At 34.0% G+C, this 16,876-nt stretch overlaps 2 protein-coding genes and 1 non-coding gene across 3 annotated transcripts; 1 reads left to right on the top strand and 2 right to left on the bottom strand.

Moving 5' to 3' along the window:
• Positions 1 to 1,794: 1,794 nt before the first annotated feature.
• On the bottom strand, positions 1,795 to 1,910 carry LOC130811940 (U5 spliceosomal RNA). The gene has a single exon (XR_009041553.1). It is a non-coding gene; the product is annotated as a U5 spliceosomal RNA (small nuclear RNA).
• A 1,579-nt stretch (positions 1,911 to 3,489) lies between these two features.
• Positions 3,490 to 7,526, top strand: LOC130810712 (uncharacterized). Its single transcript, XM_057676847.1, has 4 exons — positions 3,490 to 3,579; positions 5,310 to 5,819; positions 5,919 to 6,378; positions 7,495 to 7,526. The coding sequence occupies exons 1-4, from the start codon at positions 3,490 to 3,492 to the stop codon at positions 7,524 to 7,526; spliced, it is 1,092 nt and encodes a 363-aa protein (XP_057532830.1).
• A 538-nt stretch (positions 7,527 to 8,064) lies between these two features.
• LOC130809763 (extensin-2-like) lies at positions 8,065 to 11,401 on the bottom strand. Its single transcript, XM_057675554.1, has one exon. It carries the CDS (start codon positions 11,386 to 11,388, stop codon positions 8,158 to 8,160), a length of 3,231 nt encoding a protein of 1,076 aa, XP_057531537.1. The 5' UTR covers positions 11,389 to 11,401; the 3' UTR covers positions 8,065 to 8,157.
• Positions 11,402 to 16,876: the final 5,475 nt, after the last annotated feature.

Genomic DNA, 16,876 nt, shown 5'->3' on the forward strand with positions numbered 1-16,876 from the left:
TGATTGATATGTGATTATAAGAGATTGTGATTGAAGAGTTTTGGGGAAGAATTCTAAAATCAAATGTAATTTGGGTTTTATGATGTATAAATGGTAGATTGTGGAATATTGAAACAATTTGTTGGAATTATTAATTAGTACGTAATTTACAAAGATTAGAATATCGATAGGATGTTAAATGTAGAAAGATTATGGAAATTTGATGTTCTTGAATATTAGGAGATTCTTGTGAAATTACAAATGGTGGATAAATCTTGTTGTTGTTATTAATCGAATAGTTGGGTAAATGTAAGTGTTGGATATAACTCTTGATTATATTTGATTGGTTGTTCTTGAGAATATTTAGAGTTCGTGTGGAAATTATTAGTTGAATGGATAAACTACCTGAATCTTTCTTTTGGATAGTTTGTTAATCTTGTTTAGTTTCTTGGTTTTGAGTTTAGATGAACATGAAAGTGTTTGAATTGGAATACAAAGGGAATTGTGGAGACGTACGATCATTACAAGAATATAAGCTAGTTTTAAATAAGGTTATATATTTTCTAATGATTTTGGGGATTAGAGTTAGAACTTGCGCAATCTTTGACATTAGAAATATTAGAATAGAAGATGGAACTAAGATGCGGTCTTAGGAGGAGATGCAATGAGCTATATGAACCTAGTTTGTAGTATCGAACGCTTTGTTGTGATGTGATGTTTGTTATGCTTCAGGAGGCGACGTCATCGAGGAACCTTTCTAGTGATCGCGGAGAAACGGACTTACCTTCTTGATGCGTCATTGGTCAATAGTAGCAGTCCCTTAAAAGCGCTGATCAGACTTCATTCTTGAAAATAAACTTTTTACTAAAGCTCTTTTGAGATTGGAAATTGTTGAGATAAATGTTGTTATGAATGCTTATGCTGATATTATGATATGATTAATGGATCGGGCTTGCGAGCTGGTCATTGACGGAGTTGAGGAACATTGTTCCCTGCTCCCTGTTTGAAGCGAATTGTGATTGAGATATTGACTAGCTTCACCCGAGAGTAACATAACCTTAGAGCTATGGATGTTCCTCTCAACTAGAGTCCCTGTGCGCACATAGATCTAGAAAACTGATGTTGCTTTTAAACCCTTATTTGGAAACTATTGTGTTTGTTGTTTTGGATTGTTACTTCTCATTAGAGGTGTTCATTCGGTTGATCGGGTCGGTTTCGGACGGGTGTTATTCGGTTCGGTTGCATTTTGGATCGGTTATTTTTCGGCTGTGTGTTACAACGGGTCACACTCGGGTCGAGTCGGTTAGTCACGGTTCGGTTAGAGATCGGTTATTCAAGCTATCGGGTTAGCATCAGTTCGGTGTCGGTTGAAGTTCGTGTCGAGTGTCAATCGGTCTCGGGTTGTCATCGATTACTAATTGGTTCGGTTTTTTCGGGTACAGATCGGGTTCGAGCTTTATTTTTCGAGTAGTTATCGGTTACGGATAACTATTGATCGGGTCAATATCGAAATAAGTTAATAGTCAGGTTTTTAATTGATGTATGCTCATTTACTTACAAAAAAAATTACCGATTGTTTTATCAGATATAGCAGATAGGGGTGTCAAACAGGTCAGGTTGGGTCATTTTCAGGTTTGGATCATTTGTAAATGGGTCAATAAACCCTTAACCTGAACCTGACCCATTTAATTAATGGGTCAAAAATTGAAACCCCGACCTGATCTGTAGCAGATCGGATCAACCTGTTAATGACCCATTTAACCTACTTTTTTTTTAGGTCATTAAATTCATATATTTCAGGTCATTTGACCCATTTAACCTTAATTAAAGGCTTCCTCCAAAAATAAACGTATGCCACTTAATGCAGCGAGCACACGGTATTCTTTAGTAAAAGGCGAAAGAATAGTTCGCTTTGTGCTCATGGCGTGGCTGCGTAAGTTGGTATGAGATCTGTGGAAGTGATTTAAAAGACTTTTTTTTTATTAGTATCTTTTATAGCCGATGTGGGATAACTTCCTTTCTTATTGAAAGTCATCTTCAGCTGACAAATCCCTCAATACATGGTAATTGGTATTATCTTAGTTTTACGAAGTATTTGGCAAATGTTGATCCGTCTTAAATTTAATAAATGGGTTAAACAGGTTTTTTTCGGGTTTAATTAATTTGGTCAAAAATCTAAACCCAAACTCGCTAATTTCGAGTCGGTTTCATATCAGGTTAGCAGGTCAGGTCAGCTTTTGCCAGCCCTAATAGGCAGATCAATTTATTTCAATTAGTTTATATATATATATATATATATATATATATATATATATATATATATATATATATATATATATATATATATATATATATATATATATATATATATATATATATATATATATATATATATATATATATATATATATATATATATGTAACACCCCGTAATTTTCAGGTCTAGAAATAAGTATAATATAATAAAATAAAGTATAACAAAATAAAATAAATAAGTGATACTAAATTATGCTACTTTATTTAGTTAATTATAAGTAATAAAGTAGGTTTAATTTTAACTGTAACGAGTTTTTATCGCATGACGTTTTTTTTTCGGTTGTGACAATAACACAATAATTACTCAATTAATTAATTAAACAAAAAAAAATTTAAGGAGGGAAGGGAAGGGGGCAGCCGGTCATTGTGAGGAATGGGAGGAGTTTTTGTAACTCCTCTCATAAGTGGGATTTATAGCACAATTATGCCTTGTTTTTAAATTGCCCATTATTAATTCTTAAGCCTCACATAATCACTCCATTCCTTTTGTTTTAGCAGCCACAAATTTCTGAAAAAAATATTTCTCCTTGCTTCCTTTGTGTTCGGCATTCTCAAGGAAAAAAATTTTTTTTTGGTTTGTTCAATTTAATCTTTCGTTCAAGGGGTAAGTTTAGTTGAATTGTTATTATAAATTTTATTCATAAGATTTCTAAGGTGAAATATATTTTATGTATGATGATATCCTATGATTTTTAGGAGGATTGAATATACACTCTTTTATATATATAATTTTCTCTACTAATCCTTTAATAAACTTCAATTTTGTTAAAAGAATTGAGTTATGTTTTTGATTTATATTCTTTAACAATGTGTAATTTGTTAAAAGAATTAAGTTAATATTGATATTTAAATAAATTTCCTTTATGATTCACATTTCTCTAACTAAATTACAATTTGTTAGTAGGAATTTTAATGGTATGGATCAAGTAGTTTAGTAATCTATGAAGTTATAAATCCTTTAGCAAAATTGGATTTTTGCTTTAGAGATTGTGTGTTTATGTATATGTCTTGATTCAAGAAGGATGATTTTTGTTTTATAATTCTCTACAAAATTTTAATTTGTTAAGAGAATTAAGTATTTAATCTAATTATCATAATTTGTGGAGTCTTAAGTCTCTTGAAGATCTTATGGATGGGCCTATTCTTTTTATTTTTATAACTCTTATGCTTTGATGATGGGGTTTTTGTGTATGAATGTATATGAATAATAATAGCAACAATAATAATGTAATGAGAGTTCCGGACACTAGCTGCTGTCTCGGTATTGGTGCCGGCTCGGAAAACGTTAGTCGTTTCCGTTGTTGGTTTATGCATCCGATGTGTTTTTTTTTAAAACTCGTTATACGTTTAAAATAATTAAAAATAGTAAATGGATGTTAGAATTTATGAAATTTGGTACCCAAAGTAATTGACGCGTACCGAGCGCAATGGCGAAGTCGGATTTTTCATTTGAATTTTCTAATCTGCCCAAAATGGCCCTTAAAGTTTCTGGTCAGAATTTGTAATTTGGAATCTTTGGAAATTGGATGAAAACATTTAAAATTATCAAGTCTTAGTGATATCTTAATGGTATGGAGTGGATTAAATGTGTAAACACGATCTAATATGTGATCATTTTGTGTGTGTTGTTTAGGACCTCGATTTATAAGAGGGCGAAATTCCTAATGTGCTTGAGCAACGTGTGTGTTTGCAGCGTTTAAGGTACACGCTTAGACCATACTGTTTATATGGTTGTGCAAGTAATGTTGTTTTATTTCTAATCAAGGCTTTGTAAATCACATAAGAATTAGACACCTCAAATAATATGAAATAATTAAGTGAAAATTGAGAATTTATGGGTTTTTCACCCAAAGGGGTTGATGTTTGGTTATGTTACCCAAAGAAGGTTAACGATTGGTTTGGAATATTATAATTATTGTTCCCATGGCAGTTTTGGATCATTACGGTCACCATGGGGGTATGCATACTTTAGCCTTTGGCGACCCGAACAGGACGGGCAACGTCTTAGGTCGGTGGTTGCCTTGGGATTAGCTCTCCCAAGTGTATTCCACAAAAAATATTTTAAATTATACTTGAACGACCTGAACAGGACGGGCAACGTTACAAGTTGGAATTATCTAAAAATAAATGGTTTATACTTGAACGACCCGAACAGGACGGGCAACGTTACAAGATTGGAAATATTGAATAAAGAATATGTATTAGAGCCTTTGCATGCTAGGGTAAACACAATGCTTATATTCAACCTGTTTGATATATGTATGAAGTCTCTGACGTGTATTGGTTGTTCTTTGGAACCTGCTACGTGTTGTCATACGATGTGCAGTAGGTTGATTGCAGGTGGGGGCTGGAGTGAGGACTCAGCTTAGAACCCGTAACCATCAAGTCTAAGACATACTTTGTAATAAGTTTATGAGTCGAAATAACTCAGTTTATGTAACGAAAGTTTAAGACGTTTTTCTTTTTACCTCGTACAACTTTTTAGCTAGTCTAGAGGCCGGTAGGCTCTCGAGTTGTATGTAAAGACTTCCGCTGACTTGTTTTATTTTGTTTGGCGTTGTTTCCTGCGTTGACCATATTCCTTTACCGTTGGAACGTTGACGATCCGAGTGGAAAATGAATTTTCTTGTGTCCGTTTGTGAACCGGAATCATGTTTTCACATGATTTTCCGGGTCACTTAAACCGGGCCGTTACAATTGGTATCAGAGCCAACGTTCCTTAGGTGCTAAAGGAATATCAGACCTTAGGAATGAGAGTTGGGGAATGGTCGAAAAAAAAAATTAATAATAATGATAATAATAATACTTATATATATATATATATATATATATATATATATATATATATATATATATATATATATATATATATATATATATATATATATATATATATATAGATATAAACAAACAAGTAAACGACTGTTAGGTTTATCCAGCAAAACCTTGTTCTTTCTCCAAAGGTTACGAATCTTAGGACATTCTTTTGATTGGTACCTTTCTTTCGCTTGCAGAAGATGCCTCCAATTTCTCGGAAGAGACTGTCTAGAAATGGTGCTAACCGAACGCTAAGAAATCTGGTGAAAGCGTTATCAAATGCAAGCGCACCCCGAGAGAAGTCTGTGTCGGAATTAGCCTCTGAAATGAGCAAACGGATTAGCCAGAGCAAACCCTCGACTTTCGATGGTAAGGGTGAACCGTCAGAACAGGAACTTTGGTTAAGAGAATTTGACAAACTTTTCGATGTAGTAGAATGCCCACAAGAACTGAAAGTCAATCAAGCTGCCTTCTATTTGGTTGGAGAAGCCGACTACTGGTGGGCAAACAGTAGATCGGGGTTGTTAGAGCAGGCTGAGGGGGATTTTGGTTGGGATTTGTTCAAAAGGGCTATGCGAGAGAAATTTTATCCGCTGCATGTAAGGAAAGATAAATCGAACGAGTTTGCGCGATTAGAGATAGGTAGTATGACTGTTGATGAATATTACCACAAATTTATGGAGTACCTCAAGTATTGTCCTGATGACGTACCCACGGAGGAGAAAAAGATGCAACGCTTTGAGCTAGGTTTATCTTTCGACATTCAAAAACATATTGAAAGTGATCGATATAACACACTAGAACAGATGTATAAGAGAGCGTCACAAATAGGGAATATATTGAGGAAGGAGAAGGAAAAGGAGAAGGGTAATATCTCTGAGAAGAGGAAAGAAGTTTCTGGCCAGGCATTGGAGAACATGTCGGGCTTTTATCAGAAGAAAGCAAGAAATTTCGGAAATTTTCAAGGAGGCGGGTCTAATTCGAATTCAGGGATTAGGAAGGACGCGAAGCCTGCAAGGCCATTACTGGACCGAGACGGCAATAAAAGGAAGTTTTTCTGTAGAAGGTGCAAGAGAAATCATCCGGGAAAAGATTGTGAAGGGAATTTGATCGAATGTAACTTTTGCCACAAAAGGGGGCATAGAGAGTTTGAGTGCTACATAAAGAAAGGGGGTAGAAGCCAACATCCGAGTGGACAACACCGGCAACAAAATTTAAACAACGCCGATAGTCAAGCCAGCCAACAGTACGGGAATGGAAATCGTGGTAATGCTGGATTGTGTTTGTTGTTTTGGATTGTTACTTCTCATTTAGTTTAATCTGAGCCTCTGTTGTTTCCATCTTTTAGTTTGATTACAGATCAGAACCGGTCGGGAACAATGGGTTAGCGGTGATTGAATAGCGTTCCAAGGTTGTATTTTGAGCTGAGCACGTGGGAATTTGTAGTTTTGTAATAGGTTTTTGGATAAATGTGTATTAGATTTGGTTGTGTTGGTTATATTGGACTTGTAGGGAATTGTATGATTATCTTGTGTTTTAGTTAGATGTTGATTTTGGGATTTAACTGAGTTAGTCATGTTGAAGAGCTTGTGATCCCTTTGCTCGAGTTTTTGAAGTGTGATTTCAATTTCTTAGAAAACGAACCCAGTGATGATCCTGTTTACTCAGTCAACGGTAAGTCGGATTGTTACAGAAATTGTCATATACTAGTCTTTCTCATCACATCATTATTACAGTACGCTTTTTTTTTTGTAAGTTATTTAAAAAACTTTAAACAAGAGATATGATGAAAAAAGTATAAAACAATTATCTAAATACCTAAAAACTTTATTGGGTTATTTACTATTGTTCATTATGTGGCACTTATAATAAGTATAGTGTTCTTTGCAACACCTCCTTAGCTTAATGCATCATATGATTCAAAGTAATTTAAAAACTTGATTTTCAAATATTTTCTTGCTTTTGTTATACTTATATGCAAAGCTAGAGGCTTCAAATCTTCAAACCAAAAAATATAACTCCTTATCTATAAGAACACTAATTTTAGAAATATTTTTCATGGAAAGTAAGAATTTTATCTTTTCTAAATCTATTTTGGCAAATCATTCGGGTGAGTGAAGCAATGTTTTAAGAGTATGTACGTTTTCTATGAGATCGTCTCACTATAAGATCATCTATATACAATTAATTACATTTTTCTAATTAATCATTTTAAAATGATAAATAATTACTTTAAGGTTACTAGTGATCACTTTTAAACTTTAAAAAGTGATTATTTTAAATTTATATAATTGATCTCTTTAAGATTGTAAGTAATTATTTTAAGATTATAGTAACTGAACTTCATACTGAAATTGTAAACTGTGTCATCTCAATTAATAGATATAATCTCACCGGAAGAACATTTTGTTTGAAATATTTCAAAGTTTAAATAATTAGAAATAAAATTAATTATATCCTTTGACTTATTATAATTTTACCCTCAAGAATAAAAATTGATATTTAATTGTAGGCCCACGAAGCTCAGTCTAACTAAATTCCTCTTCTGTTGAGTAGGCCTATTTCATAGATGTAGCTAATTGTAGACATATAAGAGTCCGTAGTCTATCATTAGTTTTGGGTACGACAAAGATACTTGCAATTGGAGATGATAATTTAGTATCTACAATTGCTAATTTTAAGTTAAGTTTGGCAAAATAGCAAATGATAACTTTTTCTGTAAAATTTATTTGATTTTTGAGTAAATTTTTTATAAAATAATTTGATCTGAATAGTAAATAATTAAAAATTGTGTTCATTTTAAAATCATAAAATTTTTTTACCAAATCTTTATAAATTACAAAACTCATATTTAATATTAGTGAACAAACTGAAATCTAACACGTTAATATAATTGAGACAAAGCATATAAAAAAATAACATTAGTTCATTATCCTTTGATGTAATGCGTATCCAATCTAAATTTGTTGGATTCACCATAGCTTACATTCAGGAAATATAAAAAACAATAAACAAATAAGGAAAAATAATTATCTCATGCTTAAATTAGTGGCGGGAAGTAACCTTGGCTTCAACAGAAGGTTTGTACTCAGTAGATGGACTATAGGTTGGGGAATAGTTAATTGGAGATGGTGAATAACTTGGAGATGGTGTGTAGACTGACTTTTCATTGTAATATGGTAAATGGGTGTAAACTGGCGTTTTGTAGATAGGTGATGGAGAGTATGTGGATTCATAGGAAGGGGATGGAGAGTAATTCGGAAACTTGTAAACAGGAGATGGTGAATATGTTGGGGATGGGGTATAGGCAGATTTTTCATAGTTAGATGGAATATAAGATGGTGACGGAGTGTATAACGATTTATTGTAGATAGGAGATGGGGAGTAGTAAGGCGACTCATAAGAAAGGGATGGAGTGTGATAAGGAGATTTGTAAACTGGGGATGGGGAATACGTTGATGATGGGGTGTACAAAGGTTTTTCATAGTTAGATGGAATGTAAGATGGTGAAGGAGTGTATAATGATTTCTTGTAAATAGGAGATGGAGAGTAGTAAGGCGACTCATAAGATGATGGGGTGTAATAAGGAAATTTGTAAACCGGAGATGGTGAATATATTGGTGAAGGGGTGTACACAGGTTTTTGGTCGTAAGATGGTGAGACAACTGACGATGGAGTGTAAATTGATTTCTTGTATACAGGTGATGGGGAGTAGTAAGGTGACATATAAGAAGGGAATGGAGAATAATAGGGAGACTTGTAAACAGGGGATGGTGAATATGTTGGGGAAGAAGTATACACATTCTTTTTTTCATAAGTTGACGATGGAGTGTAGGTTGTAGATGGAGTGTATACAGGTTTCTTGTAAATTGGTGATGGGGAGTAATAAGGAGCTTCATACGAGGTGGACGACGGGTAGTAGGGAGACTTGTAAGTAGGGGATGGTGAATATGTTGGTGAAGAAGTGTAAACATTCCTTTCGTAGTAAGAAGTCATGGGTGTATAAGTTGGTGATTGAGTGTAAACTTTTTCATTGTAGGCAGGTGATAGAGAATAGTAAGGGGATGCATAAGATGGGGATGGGGATGGGGATGGGGACTTGTAAATAAATGATGGGGAGTAGTACGGTGACTGGTAAACTGGTGATGGAGAGTAATACGGAGTGTTATAAACTGGGGATGGGGAGTTGTAATGAGTCTTGTAAATAGGAGATGGAGAATAGTATGGAGATTTGTAAATTAGGGATGGTGAGTAGTATGGACTTTTGTATACAGGAGATGGAGAATAGTATGGAGTCTTGTAGCTTGATGGAGTGTAGTATGGAGAATTGTATATCGGAGATGAAGAATAGTATGAAGGTTTATAAACTGAGGATGGGGAATAGTATGAAGTCGCGTACACAGAAGATGGTGAGTAGTTAGGAGATTTGTACACGGGTGATGGAGAGTAGTATGGTGATTTGTAAATTAGTGTTGGAGACTTGTATGGCGTGTTATAATTTGATGATGGAGCGTATACGTAATCAGGGATCTCATAGACAGGAGTTGGAGGGCAAGATGTGGTCTTATAATTGGGAGATGAAGGATAGTATGGAGTTTTATAAACTGGTGACATAGAGTAATTTGGTGATTTGAATCCAAAAGATGGAGAATAGTATGGTGACTTGTATACGGGGGATGGAGAGTAAACAGGTGTTGGGTATACAGAAGATGGAGAGTAAACAGGTTTTGAGTATACATGAGAAGGAGAGTAAATAGGTGTCTTGTAAACAGGGGATGGAGAGTAAACTGGTGTCTTGTATTCAGAAGAGGGAGTATATGTTGGTGACTCATACTTGGAAGATGGTGAGTATTCTGGTGATTTGTGTAATGGAGATGGTGGATAGTATGGTGACTTTTTCATAGGAGATGGTGAGTAGTTAGAAGTTTTGTCAGAAGATGGAGAATATGTTGGTGAATTGTATTCAGCGGAGGGAGAGTAGTCAGGTGATTTATACACAGGAGAAGGAGAATAGTTTGGAGATTTGTAAACAGAAGATGGAGAGTAGTCAGGAGTCTTATAATTTGAAGATGGAGAGTATGTTGGCGACTTGTATTCAGAGGATGGTGAGTACTCTAGTGTCTTGTATTCAGAAGAGGGAGTATATGTTGGTGACTCATACTTGGAAGATGGTGAGTATTCTGGTGATTTGTGTAATGGAGATGGTAAATAGTATGGTGACTTTTTCATAGGAGATGGTGAATAGTAAGGAGTTTTGTCAGAAGATGGAGAATATGTTGGTGAATTGTATTCAGCGGAGGGAGAGTAGTCAGGTGATTTATACACAGGAGAAGGAGAATAGTTTTGAGATTTGTAAACAGAAGATGGAGAGTAGTCACGAGTCTTATAATTTGAAGATGGAGAGTATGTTGGCGACTTGTATTCAGAGGATGGTGAGTACTCTTGTGTCTTGTATTCAGAAGAGGGAGTATATGTTGGTGACTCATACTTGGAAGATGGTGAGTATTCTGGTGATTTGTGTAATGGAGATGGTGAATAGTATGGTGACTTTTTCATAGGAGATGGTGAATAGTAAGGAGTTTTGTCAGAAGATGGAGAATATGTTGGTGAATTGTATTCAGCGGATGGAGAGTAGTCAGGTGATTTGTACACAGGATAAGGAGAATAGTCTGGAAATTTGTAAACAGGAGATGGAGAGTAGTCATGAGTCTTATAACTTGAAGATGGAGAGTATGTTGGCGACTTGTATTCAGAGGATGGTGAGTACTCTGGTGATTTGTACACAGGAGATGGAGAATAGTATGGTGGCTTGTACATAGGTGATGAAGAGTACTCATGAGTATTGTAATTTGATGATGGAGAGTATGTTGGTGACTTATCCTTGAGGGATAGTGAATATTCTGGTGATACATATACTGGAGAAGGAGAATAGTATTGGGACACATCCACTGAAGATACTGAGTTGTCTACGGTCTTGTAAACTGAAGGTGATGAGTATTCAGTTGATTTATATTCAAGAGATGGTGAGTAGGTTGGAGATTTGTATTCATGTGATGGGGTATAGTTTGGTGATTTAAATTCTGAAGAAGGAGAGTATTCAGGAGATGGTGAATAATTTGGAGATTTGTATTGAGGAGATGGAGAATAAGATGGACTATTATATGATGATGATGGAGTGTAGACATTATTAGCCGACGCTACAACCACTATTGAGAATAGAAGTAAGGAGCTTATAAAAGGATTATTGAGAGCCATTTTGTTGTTTGTGACTCTCATACACTACAAGAAAAAGAAAGATGAGTAGATGAGGAATGAGGTTTAATGTCTATGGTTATATATAGTGCTTCCTTGGGCTTTACTTTATGATACAATTAATAATTTGACCAAGTTTTAATGTCTTGAATTACTTTGTCTCCACTAAGTAGTTTAGTTTGTCTACATGATCACTACAAGTTGGTTGCACGATCATAGAAACTTGTTGTAGTTCATGAACCCAAAATGATAATCAATCGAAGTCAAGGGTTGTACGTATCAATGTTACATTAATATTTGGTGTTAGAAAATAATTCTCCGTCACTCTTATTTTGCACCGAATATAAAATGGTAGAAATTTAATGAAAACGGAAATCGGGTTAGAGAATGAGATAAAGAACAAGTAAAATAAATTGTCTAAAAAGAAAAGAGTGTAAAATTAATTGAATAAATTAAAATAAAAAGTAGTGCAAAATGAGAGATATAAAATAAATATTGTTTGGTTAGTTTTATTCTTGAAGTATTTGCCACAATCAAAGTTCAATGCCATTACATTGCCAATTCTTATTAATAGTTTTTTGTTGACATTTCATAATTATATATTAAACAATAAAATTATTGAATCACTAACGTTTTATAAAGATCACCCATCAAGCTTTGATTAATCTCCCCTCTACAAGTCAACTTTCGAATAGTTTAATTCGGATGTCAGATTAGTCTCTAGCGGATCTTGAATAAAAACAAATAATGTTAATAATTAAATAAAATAATTACATTTAAAAACGTTTTAATCAAGGCACACAATTGACCATACCAAATTTTCTTATTTTGAAACACTACAAAAAAAGTTGCAGCTACCTAAACTTAAAAATCCATTTAGGCACACTTACGTGTGAGGTTGATGGATTTAGCCACACTTAAAAAGCGAGGTTTCTGCTTGTGTGGGTAAATTTAGGCACGTTTAATAAGCGTGCGTGGTTAAGATTGCTCATTATCACGCTTATAAGAGTGGCTGATAGTACCTTTAGCCATGCTTATAGGTGTTGAAAACTATCCTCACTTAATAAGCGAGGCTAAATGATTTCATAGTCAATTGTTTTGCTCTTGTTTTCACACAATAATAAGCGTGGCTAATGAGCATTACTAACATTTTAATTATTTTTAGCGATAAATTATTATTATTATTATTATTAATTATTATTTTTTTAGCAAAGTAAATTTTATAAAATGTCAGGAAAAAAAAAAAAAAAAACCAAAGCTTACAATCTCAAGTCAAAAGACTTAGGCACCGTCTCCCAAACAAGCTTCAAAGGGTCAAGACAAGCCCCTCCCTTGGAGTGAGACAACACCTTAAAAAATATAGCTAACATCGAGCCTATACAGATGATCAATTACAAAGACACTAAGATTGGTCAAAACAATGCGTCATGCATTACAATGCCTCAACAAACAAAGCTCACAGTAGCACATGTACATTGCAAACGTGTGCATTCAACAAACAGGCAGCCACACAGCATTTGTAGTCAGTGGTTGAGGTTGAGGACACAGCATCACCAGCAGACATCACCATCAGTAGGCCAGGTCCACCCTCACACAGCTTCTCGAAGACTAATTATTATTTGCAATTCAAATGCAAATCGAGCATGAGGAGTTGTTGTTGGCTGATTAGCAGCGCAACACTAGGCTGAAGACTAATTATAATCAGACATGTCATATCTCGACAAGCTATGAGATAAACCCAAACTCATTGGAGCAAGATCTTGAGTTCCAAGGCCAGAAATAAGTTCAGTCAACTGACTTCTCAACCCTCTCATCAGCTCCATCACAGCATTATTGTGAACACAATCAATTTGCTGCAGTACAAGGCCATACTATTTTTAGAAATTGCTATAACCCCATAGATATATAAAGACATCTTAGAAAAAAATGCGGCTGATTCAATAGAAGTGCAAATTACTATAAAAAATTATTTTATATTAGGAACCAACAAACACAGAAGCATTCATGTTAAACGTCAAAAACCATAAATGGACTTGCCTCTGCTCGAAGTTGCAATGCCTTCGATGCAGAAGCGTTTAATACAATAAAAGAAAGTTGAGAAAGAAGGGTAGTTTATGGTGCCGTCAATAAACTAGCAAATATGCGAATGATTGAAGATTAAAGCAATAACAGTATAAATAAACTAAAACACAATATATACGTGGTTCACCATGAATTGGCTACATCCACACTTAGCTAGAGTTGTATTAATTGTGTGTTTAGGGACAAAAGATCAAAACTTGATAGGAATTACAATGAATAAGTATTTTTGTGGGGAAGTGAGGCTAATACATCATAGGGAGAAAAATACGGCAAGTAAGGTAGCTTTTGATGAGACTATTATCATACCAAAAATGACCTAGGAGTGTAGGTATTTAAAGGGCAATTTAGGGTGAGGCAAGAACTCAACATATGAGGCAACAACTTTATGCCAGAAGCTAGCTGCTGATAATGCTTCTGATGTGTTTTCAAATTTGTCAAATGCTTTCAGCTTTACTATCTGAAGCATTTACTGTCCAATTGAAAAAAAAAAACAGAATTTCTACTTTCTCTTCATTATTATTTTGAATTCTAGCAAGAACAATATCAAAATTCAAACACATAACACATTCAATCATAGACTCATTACCAATTCACCAAGAACAATATCAAAACTCAAACACATAACATATAACATATTAATAATTGAAGAAACTAACTTGAAATTTGAAATAACAAAAAACCCTAATTTTTGGGAATTGGGTATTTAAAAAAATTCTACAAAATACCTAAAATTGAACAGCAGGTGGGTTGGTATGGTGGTGGCCGGTGGTCGTTTGTGGCCTTCAATTGCAGTCGATTGCGGCAGCACTCAGGTATTCTCGAACAATGAACACGCAGAGGCAGTAGGCAACAACACCGCAAACCGCAACAACAAGTCAGCGAGGGAGCAGCAACTGCCGGTCGTGGTGTGGGTCGTCCGGTCGGCGGTCGTTGACTGATGTCTCCGGTTGTAGCGTTTAGGGTTGTCGTGGGTGGGTTAGGGTTTCTGTGGTTTGTGATACAAACAGCACCATCCAACCCAATCCTCCTTGTGATTGTTCATCTTTGTTAGTAACTCTATAAAGAAATATTCCAGAAATTGCTACAAATTTAGAGATTGTAAATGCTCTGTAAATCAATCTTCCTTTTAATTGCTTTGTCTCAAACAGAGGATAGTATTCTTGCTTTCCTTTTTTTTTTTTCTGTCTGTCTCAAACAGAGGAGTCTCATTTGAATTTTTACGGATTTTAAGGAGAGTCAAAAGTGGGACCCTAAGAGTAGGAAAGAAAAATTAGTATGGGCAATGGAGGGTATAATTAAAAATAGGATAAAGCTATTAAGGACATAAAAGTCAAAAACCCATACCAAAAATAGATATGGGACAATTAAGGTGACTTAATCATAAAAGGAAATAGGACACATAAGCTAAATAGGAAAGAGTATTATATAATTGTCTTATTGCTTCTTTAATGTCATAATTATGTATACAAAGACCTGAACTGATCGATCTGATTATAGCTCATAATTTGCCCATGAATTCTTTTTTCTTCAGTTTAGTTTAGCCAGGCTTATTTAGTGTGGCTGGTGTGATTATATGTTTTTTTAATTGTCATTTAGTCTCGTTTATTAAGTGTGGCTGATGACATACTTATTTAATTGAATATTTAGCTTCGCTTATTAAATGTAGCTGAATTGATAACATGCTTATTTAATTGACATTTAGTCTCGTCTGTTTAGCGTGGCTAAATTGATTATATATTTTATTTACTTTATATTTAGCCACACTTATTAAAAATGTCTAAATTGTTTATTTTTTTTATTTACTTGATATTTAGCCACTCTTATACACGTGGCTGAATTGTTTACATATAATATATCATTTAATTGACCTTTTAGCCTTGCTTATAAATGAAACTATTATTCTCACACCTAATAAGCGTGCCTAATGCAAAAAGTGTGCCTAATTATAAAATATTTGGCCACACTTAAATAAGCATGGGTAAATAAGTGTAGGTACATGCAACTTTTTTGTAGTGAAAGTAGGATGTAATATTATTATTTTACAAATTTTGAAATATATTACGATTAAAATAAATATCAATTGTATCATTCACAACGTGGTACACTAAAATATTTATCAAAAAATCTGATATTATTCCTAACCCTTAGAAAAAAACATCGTCATTTCACTATATTTCATTACACAATCAGATTGGTTTTAATACAATTAACATAAATCATGATTTGATGGTATGAAATAATAATTTATAAAATAATGACTAAATACAATCATAAATCATACTGAAATAATTGAAAAAAAAGGTGGTAGGTACTAGTAAGACTCGAGCCACAATCCCCTGCAAGTTATTTTCAATATCTAACGTCAACTCGGCTGACTCAAGTACTTGGTTCCAAATTAATACACTATTTTTAAAGGTTTTTTAACAGCTACATATATAAACACATAATATTAAAAACTAAAGTTAGAAATATTATGCAGTAAAAATACTTAATTAATTTTGCAATTATATATGAAAAATTGCTCCGTAATTGTGAAAATTATCAGCAATATATTATGCAATATATTGTATTTTCTAACTTACTCTATTAAACTTTAAGTAAATGTAACTCAAAGATACTTTAATGGTGAAGATGTTGCTCAAGATTAAATATCGTGTCATTTTTCTAGTCAATAATTGAGTTCTATTTGGTAAAATTCTTAAATTTTGAAATTTATTTTTTTAATGTAATGTATGATACAATTTGTATAAATAAATAGCAAATAAAAATATGGGTCATTAATTTAACAAATAATTTTGGTCGTTAAATGGTCGGTAACAGACTACCAATGTGATGCTCTTTTATGTCGATATTGCTGACCAAACTTGCATGGTCGGAGATGTTTGAGCATTAAGCATTTTTCTATGGTGTCTTAGAAAAGTGGTCGGAGATCTTGGTTCGGAAGGTATTTTTTTGTATTGTGTCTTTGAAAAGAATCATCATACAATATGAACACTATTATACAAAGACTTTTATGACCCATTATTATCATATTATAATTAATACAAAATTATCCTATTGAATTGGGAGAATAATTTACTAATATTAGTAACGATTTGCAAAATTAATGATCTTAGTGTAATCTTTTCCTTTTAGTATTTCGTTTTCTACTCGTACTAGTATAGAAATCGGTGCAATGCACGAATTTGTTAACACAAGATATATACAAAAAATTAGGAAGTCTTGTATAAACCATCTCGCTGGAGAAGAGCCCATACAAGCAGCTAGAGATGGTTATTTTTTGAGACCCATCGAATTCGGATCGAATTTGAATCTCAAAAAAATGGATCTGATTTCGGATCCGAACCCTAAAACCCAGATCCGACCTATAGACTCGGACCCTAGACCCATCCCTTAGACCCGGACCCGGAGCCAACCCGGACATTTGTTT

This window comes from Amaranthus tricolor, chromosome 4 (assembly GCF_026212465.1).
Source record: "Amaranthus tricolor cultivar Red isolate AtriRed21 chromosome 4, ASM2621246v1, whole genome shotgun sequence".
Lineage (NCBI taxonomy): Eukaryota > Viridiplantae > Streptophyta > Magnoliopsida > Caryophyllales > Amaranthaceae > Amaranthus > Amaranthus tricolor.